We start from the raw sequence: 13,546 nt of genomic DNA, 5'->3' as shown, positions 1-13,546 counted from the left end.
CAACAAGAGGAGTCATTACAAGTTTTACTACACAAACCCAGAAACAGATAAACTGCCAGGCCTATTCGAGGTAGAACTGGTGCATAAAATAAAATTAAAATAAAATAAAATAAAATAAAATAAAATAAAATAAAATAAAATAAAATAAAATAAAATAAAATAAAATCTGTAAGGCTACAAGCAGAATACACAGGAACTTTAAAAGCAACATCTTCAATTGAAGACCAAAGTCAAACCAAGGCACATAAACAATCAGCCATTATACCTTATATACACTTATTATCAACCTACACCAAAACAAAGCAGACTGGCTTAAGCTTGACTTTTAGTAACAAAATTTATACTGATGCCTGCAAAAGCTACAGCATTCTCAGAGCAATTATGCAATGACATCAATCAAGAATCCTGAAACCTGTGAGTTGGGATCACAAACACATTTCCTATGTGCTGACCCTAGATATTGGTAACAAAAGGCTGTTTCAGCCATATCAGTCAGGGTTACACAGACTCTCAATCATCTTAATCATCTCACGCTGTACCAAGAGACAAAAAACTGCTTCCAAACAAACCCAGGTATTCAGGACATTTGAATTTCTCCCCCTCTCTGCCCCTACACCAAGGGCTACAGTTCTACCTAAACATTCAATGTTCTACTCTACAGACATTCCTCACTCAGCTAAAGGAAACAAAAAGGGAAAGGATCTGTATCTGTAATGTTGGTTTCATCTGACTCAATTTCCTCATCAGCACTCTCATTTCACATCCAGATCTTCAGCTAAGTCATGGAACAGTGAGTGGAGCTTTCTGGCACATCTTTTTTCATTCCTGTTTTGAAGGCACTAAATCATAATTTGGTGGTCTTGTGAATGATAGCTTTGTGGCCTGTTTTTTTTGGTTTATTTCTCTGCTGGAATTCACTTCAAGTGTTATCTTGCCTTCTCTTTTCTTCCGCAGTGGACACATACAATGAATAAACTTCATAAAAGGGTGTGTGAAAACTGTATAAGCACTTAATATAGACAGATGTGTAGTTAACTACACACTGGTGAAGTACACTGTGCATTTTCTGTATTTAAAAAGCCACTACACAATAAGCTTCCAAGGTCTCCCACAATTGGAAAATACATTAAATACCCACAGTATCAACCACTGAACACGTGTTAATGCTTAAAAACTCAGCACAAGAATCCCTCTAAACCAAAGTATGCTTAAGTCAGTCTAAAATGTTTTCATATATTTCTGTGACCAGTCTAAAAGAACAAACGATGGCCAGTTTAATTCCATTTGACTTAACCACACATGTTCAGAATAACTTTAGCTTCTTAAATCCCTTCCCAAGCAGTGCCTCTTTGAGCAACAAATTCCAGAGAGGAGCAAACTGTTCCTCCTTTTGGTTAATGCCCTGTCAGTCCTTGTCAGCTGCTTCTTTGAAGAACTGAACCACTGCTTTGGAGTCGAGGGCAACAAGTGTGTGCAAGTGCCAACCCCTGCGTGAAGCTGGAAGTTCTCTCGCCGTGTATGGCAGGGACAGAGTTCTCTCAGCACTGATGTGATGATCATCAGCCATGACAAGCTGTCATACTTGATAAGAAGTCACCCGGAAAAAGGGAGGAAGAGAAATTCCACTGCTGCCAGAGCACAAAAGAGTGTTTAGATAATCAGAGCTGCAGTCAATGGTTTCCATCTCGTAACACCCACAGCTCTGCAGCAGCTGCTGATTCCCGGAGCACCTGACTGTTCAGTCATGCCAAAACATCAAAACCCCACCCCTCGCAGAGCAGCGACTTTGCACTGGTTATTCCCCTCATAAAGAACTGATTTCAGCTTTCTGGATATTGACTGCTCCCAACAAACACTGCACCCAGCACCGGAGAACATCAGCAGCAAAGGTTCTAAGCGAGGGGTGTCTTTTCTCTTTTTCCAAGTCAAAAACAAGTAGAAGAAAACAGTAAAATATTTTCATTACCAAAGATGCAAATGGTCACACCAGAAATGGTGTTTGTGAGAGCCATGAGCATTGAATGTTGTCCTGTGCTCAAGAAATGAGTTTGCATCTTCTGGGTTTTTGGTAAACCAACTCTGCAAAGCCTCTCCCCAAGCCAGAGGCACAGCAAACCTCTGTCACGTGTTCTTACAGAACCAAGTTAGTGCATTCCGCTTTCTGTTCACGGAATAAAGGTCCACTTTGGCACAGTTATGTTAAGATTTTGGGTTTCAGGTATTTGGAAGCAACCTTAAAAGTAGAGGAAAATGTGTTCTGAAAGTCTATCAAGCACTGCTTCAGGGAGCATGGAACTACTAAATAAATGTAACACTGCAGTAAAACTCCAGAAACTCAGTAACAACACAGGACTAACCCGTCTGCCAGGGTTGATCCCAGGAGGAGGAGGGATGGGAAATCATTCATCAGAGCCACAGAGTCTGCACATCCCAACTCTACAGTGCTTGAACCAAAACTTCAGCTAACAAGGGACAACAGCAGCCACAAGGAGAGACTGAAAAGATGTTTTGCCTTTCTAGCTCAAGGGAATGAAGGATGATTGGAAAAAGAAAAGCACTGATGTCACAGACTGCTCCTGATACTTCTTTCTTTCATGCCTGTAATTTTAATTTAGCAATATCATAGTTCTCCTACATCTCTATGTTAACTTCCATCCAGTTGACTTAAAAATTTACTTTCAGCATGACTGGAATATTTCTTTAACATCCCAGACTTTTTTAAAACATTAAGGAAGACTCTAAAACGACTGTTGGCACCGAGAAATGACAAAGTTATATAAAATCTCTTTACAAATGCATTTATTGTTTCCTTTGATGAAAAGTACACCAGCAAACTCCAGACCATGGACTGCCACACATAGATGCAACCCTCGATTTCAGAAATGTTTAGAAGAAGCTCTTTATAAACCATAGAAGGCTCAGCTTAAAAGAAACCGAAAAAGTCTAAAATATTAAAAAGAGACAAGATATTGCCAACTAGCACTCTATTTTTTTTTTTTTCTGGGCAGAGAGGAGGCTCAATCAAGTGGGAGTTCACACCGCAAAAATCTCCCTGTCCTTGCCTCAGCTGAAGGAATAACTCCCTTATTACCATGAACTGGACTGCTCTGACCTAAAATGTGAATCTTTACAGCCCAAAAAGGTGTTTTTTTTTTTCCTTAAGATGAAAGTCTCTAACAAGTAAGTTCATAATTTAAGATGAAACAACCTAAAAGAGTCAGTTTCCTACAAGCCAACAGCAGGTACCAGGAAAATGGCTCAATCACTAACTACATACAGCACTTCATATGGTAATTCCAAAAAGATAATAAATGGCCAAAAGGACACTGTGCACAATAATTGGATTAAAGTACTGTGGGCAGCCTGCAGCTCAGGGAAACTGTAAAACTGACAAAACCCTGCTCACCTCTTGAATAATCTATCTCACCATGCAGTAAAGGCACTGACTATAAATCTCTCAGATGGTCTGTAAAGTAAGACATTATTTTACATGAGGAAAACACAGAAAAACTACTTTTCCTCAGGGTGTCTGCCATAGCCACAAGCTCATGGGATGGTGTCAAGCAATGGGGAAGTAGATTAAAAACGAGAAATACATTAAAATTCACTCCTTGATAAAATACAAAGAAACATTTAGAATACAAATACACTGAATCACAAAACCAAAGTACTTTGACTCATTTGGAAAGTTATTAATACTAAGAACTGCAGCAGAGTGGAAGCTTCTGTAATGAGAGTGACTTCAGGGGGAAAGGTGTAGAGATGTTTTCCAATACTTAATAATAATTTTCTGTGCCTGAACCAGTATTTAAAGGTATGATAAGAGTTCTGAAAAAATACAGAGCATCTCTCCACAATCTAATGAACAGACAGCTGAGAGCTTCTGAGAGCTTCCACACATTTTTAATGTATGTACTCATCTGTGGCCTCAAACCACACTGACTTACACAGGTGATGTTACTCCATGTGTTTTATCAATTTATCTGATTTGTTCACCCCCCTGAAAACCTCCCAAAAAGTAACAGAATTTACTGCTAATGGATTTTGCTTTAAATAAGCTGCAGTGATTGTTATGCAGAATCACTGTTCTGGCAAAACTAATAGGGAAAAAAAAATCTCTCAAAGCACTGGCCAGTTAAATTTGCTGGATTTACCTCTGGAGACACTGAAATCCATTACAGAACACTACAGAGCTATAATGTTAAAAGATTGGCTTGTCCAGTAAAACTGCCTTTTTTTTTCAAGAGAATACTGTGGATGGCTCTCTCTTCAGTCCCTGTGCTGTAAAGAAGAAAGCAAAATAAAAATTTCCAAGTGCTCATCAGGTGTTGATTTAGATCAACCTCATTCGCTTGAAGCCAGAAGTGATTTCAGTGCTTGCAATTGAAGCCATCCCTCTTGCAACAAAACCAAGAGCAGCCAAGAGACCCAAAAGGAAACACAGCAATGTAATTTTCTATGTAATTTCTCTGAATTTGCTATTCGCTGAATATAAACCCTCCAAAAACCATCAGTCTTGCCAAGCACATTAGGCCTGCCAAAAAAAGAGAAGTTTTAACTAGAAACCTATCAACCTATCTTAAAAGTTTCATTCTTATCTCAGTTTTTGAAACAGAAAGACAAAAAACTACTACAAAATGCAGGAAAACAGAGGCAGATGATGGTAGGAGGGAAGGAAGGGGAACAAACAAAAACATTCAATTTCTCCTACCAGTTCTGGCAGAGATAAAATAGTAGCACTCCTGTTGGGAAGGATGACTTTTTTGGTTGAGTGTTTTTGACCCACCAGACACGTTTTATGGTTTAAGTGGAGTGTTGAAACTTCACTGAAATCTGGGAGACTGCGGCAGGAAGAGACTCAGGGGAAATACAGAAATCCTAACAACAGCCAGTGTGCCTTTTTTTCCTCACCTCTCATGGTGTGGAAAGGCAGGAGATGCTCCAGAGGGTGGCACAAGGTGGCTGGAATTAGGATCCTGCACTGAACTGCCCTCTAGAGGAGTCCCTCACTCTCCCACTTGGGCAGACAAGGAGGTTTGACACCAGCAGGGCAAGCTACAGCTTGTCTTCCTCCTGGATATCCTCTCCTTACACTGAAAATGATTCAGAAAACTTACCAGGAGTACACTCTTGTTTGGAGCTAAGGAAAATAAATGAAGGGAAAGTGCTGCAAGCCAGAGTCAAGGCCTCACATGAATGAAACACAAAATAGAGGAGTTGCTCTGCAACTGGAAAGGGAACAGGCAACAGGGAAAATTGCTGCTGCATTGCTTCCCATGGAAGGTCTGGCAGCACAATAACCAAAAAAAAAGCAAAACAAGATTTTTTTATTGGAATCCTCTCAATCCACGAATCAGCCAGAGAGTAGAAAGACTCCTGAGCAGCATTGTGAAGCACCACAGAAATCCACAATGGAAGGAATCTGGGATCACTCAAAGTGTTGGATCAACAGCTGGTGATGGTGCTTGGAAAACACCCTGAGACAAGCAGCAAGCAATGCTGTGCTGCTGTTACCAAACCCAGAATTCTCCTCCTCAGGACGGGATTCCTGGCAGCAACAACAGCTCATTTCCAGTTCCTGGCTTTCCCATCTCACTTGTTCTCACCGGGTTTCTCAGCTCACCTGGGACTGTAACACCCAGAGACCTCCCAGCAGTGCATTAGGCAGGAAATATCCATTGTTTCTGTGCTCCCCTCCTAGGGGACTGAGATTACAGCAAAGCAGGCATCAGTCACGTGCCAGACAACAAGGAGATCCACACTGGGTGTGTAAACTCTGAAATAACCACTCACAGCCTGGTGCAGCTCAAATGCTGCTTAATTACAAGCAAGGTGAGAAAAAGTAGGAGAAAGGAGTTTTCAAATGTGGCAAGCAGACAAAAGAAACCTCTCAGAAGCATGGAAACCACCAGGAAAATTGAGTTAGGAAAGAATGAGACAAATCCTGAAGCAGAAAGAATAAAGCATTTGCTTAGTTCAATACAGCCTGAAATCCATTCAAAGCATCACAAAACTGAGCGAGAAACAAGTTGGCAAATTAAAAGTAAGGCAAAATTATTTAATCCAGAGGCTTTCTAATCAGAAAGCAGCAAAAACACTGACAGAGAAACCTAATTAAAGTGAAACATGACCAGGAGAGGAGACATTGTGGTCACTGTCTGGTTTGGGGAACTAAGTGGTGAAAATACAGGAAGATTTCCTTTTTAGAAGTTGTAAAGTATGAATGCCTCACAGTATTTCAATAGCAAATCCAACTACAGACTGCTGTCACACAAGCTAACACATCTAAACGATATCTGAGAAGTAAAGTCCTCTTCAGTGACTACAGAATTTTCATCTAAGCATTTGCAGCTTCCTCTTTAGAAAGTTTAAATATACTGCTGTAATTCAGGTTGGAAGCTTAGAGGCTTCAGTAATGGGAATCATTTGAAAGGTCTCACCTCAATTTGCAAACACTTCAAAAGCAACTACAGCCAAATTATTTTTAAAAACCTTTAAGGCTAACGTTTTCCTTTCTGAACCTTCTACTTATAGAACAAAGCAGACCTTTACACACTGAACCTTTCTATGTACTCAGTACACTCCCAGTTACAGCCCAGTTATAAATGGGTGGGATGTGCAGAATGAGATGTTATTGCTAAAATAAGCACATTTTCCAACAAAGGGGTTTATGAAACAGGTGCCTCTCCTTTCACGGACCACAGACGCAAAGTGAAGTAGCAAACCTACCTTAAATACTGTAAGATTAATTTTATGCATTAAATATATTAACAGTAATGAATTTTTTATATATATTATAACCAGTTATATATAAATATATGATTTAGTGCCAAACTGAAAAGCAATTCTGTCATAGCTTTGATGTACTCTTCTCTTTTCAGGAATTCCTCACTTCATGACAGGTAAGTTCAGTAAATGACAGCATATGCATTCTGAAATGATTGTTCAAAGAGAAAAAAATATTCTGAAGACTTCTCTGTGGTTTGGGGGGTTTTTTATCCTCCTTTTATCAGAATAAATTCTGAATCACTGAACTAGTAGAGACCAAAGTGTCATTAAGAAGTGCCAAGTCACCCAGGCAATCCTGACAAACAACATTGCTTAAGTGCTGGCCACCATAAAATGAAGAACACTTTTCCCCCCTCCTAGGTTTGTGTGAAACACAATCTACCAAACTTCTTTTACTCTGCCTTCTATTTATTCATTTAACCTCTTTTATCCAGAAACCTGTCCGGGAAGAAACATCTGTCTCCGTGCAGCCCTTGACTTCTCATAAATATATAAATAAAAACCCAGAAGCAGCACAGGCCCCATCTCTGCATCAGCACTGAGTGACAACAACAGCAGCCTCAGTGTAATAGGGCAAAACTATTTAGCACAGGAGATTGCTCAAGACACCACTCGGTTTGTGCCAGTAAACACCACCTCAGCCCTGCTTGCCTCCACTTGTGTCCCAAAAAAATAGCAAGCATGGGCTGAAATTCTCCTGATGGCTCAGCAAAGGTAATATATATCCATGCCCCTACCCTCAAGACAGCAACTAAAACCACTTACTGGCTTCCTAAACACCAGCCAGCCCTGGCATTAAATTAAAACAGCAACCTACACGCAAACAGCTCTGTTTCCATCAGCATCTCTCACCCTTCAACTGAAATTTATTGCTAATAAATATGAATAAAGCAAGAGACTCACTGTACTGAACATTCCATTGGGCTCACGCTCAGAACCACCCCAAGAACAAACTGCAGCTGCAGATGTAAATGGTTAGAGATATGGAATATGGACAGATTACCTTGGGTTGGAGGAGGAGGAGGAGGATGCTGCTGTGGCTTCTCCTGTGCTGCCAGGCCCAGGTAGGTGAGCACCACGTACTTGGTCTCGTAGTGGAATCCTCCAGGCACGGCGGCAGCGGACGCCATGGGGGAGGCTGTGGGGAGCTCAGGGGAGCCCGGCACGGCTGTCAGGGGAGAGGCAAAGGGTTTGTTTGGTGGTTTAAAAACATCAACAGGTCACAAACCCACACGTAACGAGGAGTTATGTAACAATCCTGAAGCAATCTCCAGGTTTTTTTCCTATGCATTCTTATTTTAATAAGAACCGCGTGCGGTAAAGCCAACTGTGCCCCAGCGCGGCGTGACGTTTCCCACTCCTGCCTGCAACACTCAGGCTCCCGTGGAAGCCAAACCAGCAGTTCCTCCCCAACACCTCCCATCTCAACACAAAACCACACGTGGCCAAGCTTTGACTGATTCTGAACACTTCCTTCAGCACAGCGACAGGTTCCCAGGAGTCTTTCCTTCCCAAAGTCTCCCCTGAGTATTTCCTCTGCTTTCTTGGATTTGCTACTGTGTTGCTCCAAAACTGTAATGCAGAAAAAGTGACCACAATTGCCTCGAATTCATTTCACTGTTCCAACAGCAATGGAAAACATATGGTCAACAGAGTAAATTCCACAGTCATTGTAGGGATTGGGAGAACAGATGGTTGTTTGTCCTGGATTTCTCACCCACACGTTATTAAGTATAAACCAGAAATCCACACCTAACAGCAACATCTGGCCAAAGAACTCCTCCCCTTTTCACTCTAATTGTTTTGTTGCTTTTTTCAAATACCCAAACAAGACCTGCAGGAAAAAACTAAGGCAGACAGAAATTAAAAACAACATGGTAAAAAGTAAAATCTTGAACAACAACATGGAAGTGGGGGAAAAGCCATGCAACAGATTATAAAAGGATGTTTGAGATTAATCAACATGTTTTAGCTCTTTTTGTTTGGCAAAGTCTGGGTAACTACTTCCAACATGCTGTCAACTTAATGGATCAAATAATACTATCCAGGGGTTTCTGACAAACTCTTTCAGTTCTCTAGGACTTCAAAGAGTCATTCCCAAACAAGCAGTAGCCTATTCTTGGCCACCAGAATGGATGTCTAAATGAAAGGCACACAACAAAGTTTGTGCTACAGAGCAGCTGCCGAAAGAGCCAGATAATTTACTAATGTAAGGCTGCATTTAGAAGAAAAAATTTTATCAAGTTTAAAGTTTAAAGCAGTTAGAACGAGCAAAATGCTAAATACAGGGAAGAGAAATTGGACTATCACAAGGGAGTTGTGGATTGCACTGGAAATGCCTTGGGACTAAAACAAAGAATCAGCATCCAAAACCAAAGAACTACCTGCAAATGAAGCCTCAAGATTAAAAAATAATAATAATAATAATAATAATAAATTGAGAAAGCAAAAGAAAAGCACTTGCCTGTCTAGCTGTTCAAGACGTCTGGACTAACTTCTAATCCCTCCTCCCTGAGAAGGAATTCAGATTAACAGCAGTAGTACACTTGTTACAGTGGATAAACAGAACTAGAACTGTGCTGTGCCATGGCTGCTGTGGGAGTAGGTGGCTGGGCAAAGGAAAACTTACCACCAAACTAAAAGCTGCAAAAGGAAAAGAACTGGTGTAAAATTGGCTGACTGTTCTCTTTAGAAACTCCGGTTTCTGAAACTCATTCAGTACTGAAAACAGAAAAGGGTTCTCTCATCAAGACCACTTGTGGCTGCCCTGCCTCTTTGCTCCGTGTATTTCAAAATACATGTCCTGAAAACCTTTACCAAAAAGGTTTGGTTGTGTCTTTGCCACAGCTTGAACCAAAGCAGTGAATTATATACAAAGGAAACAATAAACTTGGGAGTCAACGTTTCATCTGTGCTGCCTCTTCCATCCCAAAGTGCTCCTGCTTCAGAACCCAAAGGAATCACAGCAGAGAAAAAACCACAGCTTTTGCACAATGCAGTTACCCCTGAGCCTCCTCCATAACTGAGATTTTCATAGAGCAAGAGGATCTGGAAAAAATAATTAAAAAAAAAAAAACCAAAAACCTGCTCTGAAGACTTTAGGATCCTTCAACAATAGAGCTGCTCTTCAGACCAGACCCCCACATCACATGTTCACATCATCAGGTGTGAAAAAAGCAAAAGCTCCCCAGCATGTTTCAGTTCTGCTTTGTTCAGTAGAGACCCACAGCCCAGAAATCAAAATGCTTCTCACAATGCCTACACACAGTGAATGGGAGCCCTTCCAGACAACCTGAACTGATCCCTCTTGAAAAAAAAATCAGCCTGACAGATGGTCCTGAGACATCCAGAAACTGGGGACCAAAGAACAAGCCTGAATATGTAACAAGAGATCGTTCTTCAAAATGTAATTCCAAATCAGTGCAGAAAATGAGATTTAAAGAGTTGATCAAAACGAGGGCGATATCCAAAGCAGCACAGTGCAACAGGGAGGCTGAATTCACCAAAATTACAGTGCTTGGCTCAGCACTTCTGAGGGGAGGAGGGGAAGAAAAAAACAGAGAGAGAGAGAGAGAGAGAGAATCAGACCACTGCTTATTTAAATAGTGGCTAATGTTTCCCTGGGCAAAGAATGATTAAAAAAAAAAAAAAAAGAATTACCTTGGTGGATATATTTTGAGAGGCAGTTTTCTACTGAAATGAGAAGGGACACTTAAGAATTTGAATGGAGGAAATCTTCAAATTCACATAAAAGAATGTCATGAGTGGAAGTGCACTTCAGAATCACTGGCCTTCCTTTGAGAGAAGCCCACAGCACAGCCACTGAATGACTCCTTCTGGATTGTGAATGACTGGTTTTGTTTACAAAGAGAAACACAGAAATATTGACTCAGATACTGTAAATATCTCAGAAAAAGGCCATTTTTTCAGGAACGAGCAGGATTGAAAAAGGACAAACAGCTTGAGAGACCAGATCAGAGGAAAGAGAGCTCTCCACTAAAGGAGCAAAATGGAACAGAGTCCAGAAAACGTTTAAGAGGATAAGCTTGTACAGGAGATGCAATGGAGCAGAGGAAATAAGGCATAACACAGACTCCCTAAGTCTCAAAGCCAGGGCAAGAGGGTTGCTTCTGGTTTAACCCCTTCCCTGCAGAAATACTGTCCTTAAAAAGCTACAGAGATCAACACTGTCACCAAGTACTCCCTACAAAACCATTCACCTTGGGGGATAGAAGGCTCTACCTGTTGAAGCTTACTGAGCCCGTCACTCCTCCAGCCCTGCTGTCACTCGTTTCATGTGGGCTGAGCTGCTCAAGCGACCTGAGAGCAGGAGTTGCAGCAGGACTGACATTTCCCCATCTGTCACGTCCTAATCCAGGGCAGGGTTATAAATTGGATAATGGGCAGCACAAGCCTGCCAATGAATACAGCGAATATAATCCCGAGCCGTGCTTCAGTCCCCGTCTGGAAAACCCCACTGCGCACCAAGACGTGTTTCCTGCACGTCATCCGACCCCCAAAATGCAACATCACCGCTTCCCTGCCCAGAGCAGTTCAGCTGGTTTTACAAACAGAGCAGCAGGCAATCAATGTCACCTATGGATTTCAGAAACGCCAGCACTGCCGGAGCTTTCTCCAAACCACGGCGCTCAGCTTCCACTCCAGAAGGGATTCGCTCCAGAGCTGGATGCATTCCCCACCCAGAGCCTGGGTCAGCAGGCCTCACTTACCAGCCACGAACCCGATCTGCCCGTGTGGCAGAACACCTCCTGCTGCTGCTGAATTATTGCAACAGCAAAGCCAGCGAGCGCTCAGCCCGAGCACGGGCAGAGACACCACCAGTGCAGCTCAGATCGCCTTTAGGGCCGTGCTCACGCTTTGGGTGGTCTTCCTGCCATGGATCTCTGCAACAGGCTGCCACTCTCAGCTGCAGCTACAGCCTCTTCACCAAACGTGCCGAATTTCAAGGAGTTGCAGGTCTGGGAAGCCACACCCCGCATGGACAAGATGGAAAATGTTCAGGCACTCTGCAGCCTTAGCAGAAGGCTTGTGTGAGGATTTCGGGTGAGACTTGCATGTGTGGACTGGTTAAACCTCGCAGCAGTTTGTCTCTGGAAACGCTTTCCACAACGGGCAGGGTTATCCGAAGCACCCGATTGTGATCAGCTCGGGAGATAAATTCTCCCGAGTACTTTTCCAACTGTGTATGAGGGCATGACTAAGAGATTGTTTGTAATAAAGTGAGAAGTACTCCGTTCAAACATGTCAGTGCCTACTGGAAATGAATCGATACCGCAGCCACTACTGATCCTCTGGTGGCACTTAATGGATAGAAATACTGGAAAACATAATTGTTCTGTATCTGGACAGTGGCTGGAGCTGACCTTTGACAGAAACGCAATTAGGAGAGCATTCTAGGCAAACGGTGCGATTTCTCTTCTAGGAAAAAAACCCCAAAAGCTGCGTGCGTTACCCACTACAAAGGTCCTCAATCCTTCGCAGCTTCAAACCATCCCACAACATTAAATTGCGAGAAACACGGCTTTTATTAACGAGCTCCCATTCACTTCTCTCGTCTTAACGTGCCTATTTGGGTTTGAGAATCCGAAAAAAAAAAAAAAAAAACCAAAGCCGTTCTAAGTTTGAGCGGCGCCGGAGCCGCCGGCGGGAGCGCAGCGTGAACCCCTCAGTTACTACGGCGATGAATGAGATATTTATACCCGGGATACGGCGGCGGCATGAGTCACCGGCGGGGCCGCGCGGGGCTCGCAGCCTGCGGGCTGCCGCGGCCCCTGCAGCGGGGGAGCCGCCGGCTCCTCTCCGCCGCCCACGGGGGCCGGGCACGGCCCCTTCGCCACCGCCGCCCGCCGAGTCCGGGGGTGTCCCGGGGGTGTCCCGGGGGGCGTCCAGGGCGGAGCGGGGTCCGTCGGTCCGTCCGTCCTTCGGCGGGGGCGGGAGTGGCCACCGGCCGCCAGGGGGCGCGCCTGGCCCCGCCGCGCCCCCGCCGACACGCGCGCGCCCGGCTCTCCCCCCCCCCCCCCGCTCCCCCCTCACGGACGCGCGCGGGAGGGGCGGCGGGAGCGCGCGGGGCCGCCCGTACCCGCTCCCCAGCCCCCCCCCCCTCAAATTAATAAGTAAATGCAGACGGACGCGTAGGTAAAGAAATAAATAAGGAGCCAGCCCGCCCGCTCCCACGCTCGTTCCTCACCTGCGGGCGCCGCGGGGAGGAACCGGAGGTGGAGGAGGAGCGGCCGCAGCTGCCGGGTCGCTCCTGCCGGGGGCGGTGTGGGGGAGAGGGAGGGAGGGAGGGAGGGGAGGCGGGCGCGCGCGCGCGCTCCCGCGCTCGGCCGGTGCGCGGGCTCTGCCCTAATTTGCCGCCGCCGCCGCCATGATGGAGGGGGGCGGGGGCAGGAGCGCGCGGGGCGCGGCGCGTGCCGCGCGTCACGGCTCGCGCCGGGCGGGGAGAGGGGGGCGGGGCCCGGCGGGGGCTCCGCCCGCGTCACGTGACTGGGCGGGGCGGGAGGGGCGCCCGCTGGGCTCGGGGGGTCACCGGGAGGAAAACGCGGGTTGGGGGGGGGGGGTTTGTGCCAACCTCTCCCGTTTTCCTCGTGCAGCCGGGGGAAAAGGACCCCTTGGCAGTTCAGTCTCCGCGGCCCCGACCTCCAGGTGTGGGTTAGGTGGGTCGGAGTCCCAAACCGAACCCCCCAGCAAGGGAGCACACGGAAAAGACACAGAGTCTGGATATAATTCCAACTGT

At 44.8% G+C, this 13,546-nt stretch overlaps 1 protein-coding gene across 1 annotated transcript in view; it reads right to left on the bottom strand.

Annotated features, from left to right (window-relative positions):
• The window catches only part of BCL2L13 (BCL2 like 13), a 40,556-nt gene extending 27,473 nt beyond the window's left edge, over positions 1 to 13,083 (bottom strand). Inside the window, exons 1-2 of the mRNA XM_066184295.1 lie at positions 12,998 to 13,083; positions 7,793 to 7,957 (exon numbers count right to left, since the gene is read on the bottom strand). Of these exons, the coding sequence (XP_066040392.1) occupies positions 7,793 to 7,919 (127 nt within the window). The 5' untranslated portion in view covers positions 7,920 to 7,957; positions 12,998 to 13,083. The remainder of the gene's footprint in view (positions 1 to 7,792; positions 7,958 to 12,997) is intronic.
• Positions 13,084 to 13,546: the final 463 nt, after the last annotated feature.

The sequence above is a fragment of the Chamaea fasciata genome, unplaced genomic scaffold (genome assembly GCF_029207755.1).
Source record: "Chamaea fasciata isolate MVZ Bird 193981 ecotype frontalis unplaced genomic scaffold, bChaFas1.0.hap1 SCAF_5, whole genome shotgun sequence".
Lineage (NCBI taxonomy): Eukaryota > Metazoa > Chordata > Aves > Passeriformes > Sylviidae > Chamaea > Chamaea fasciata.
Note: the sequence above shows the minus strand (reverse complement) of the source record. Positions and strands in the feature narration are given on the sequence as shown.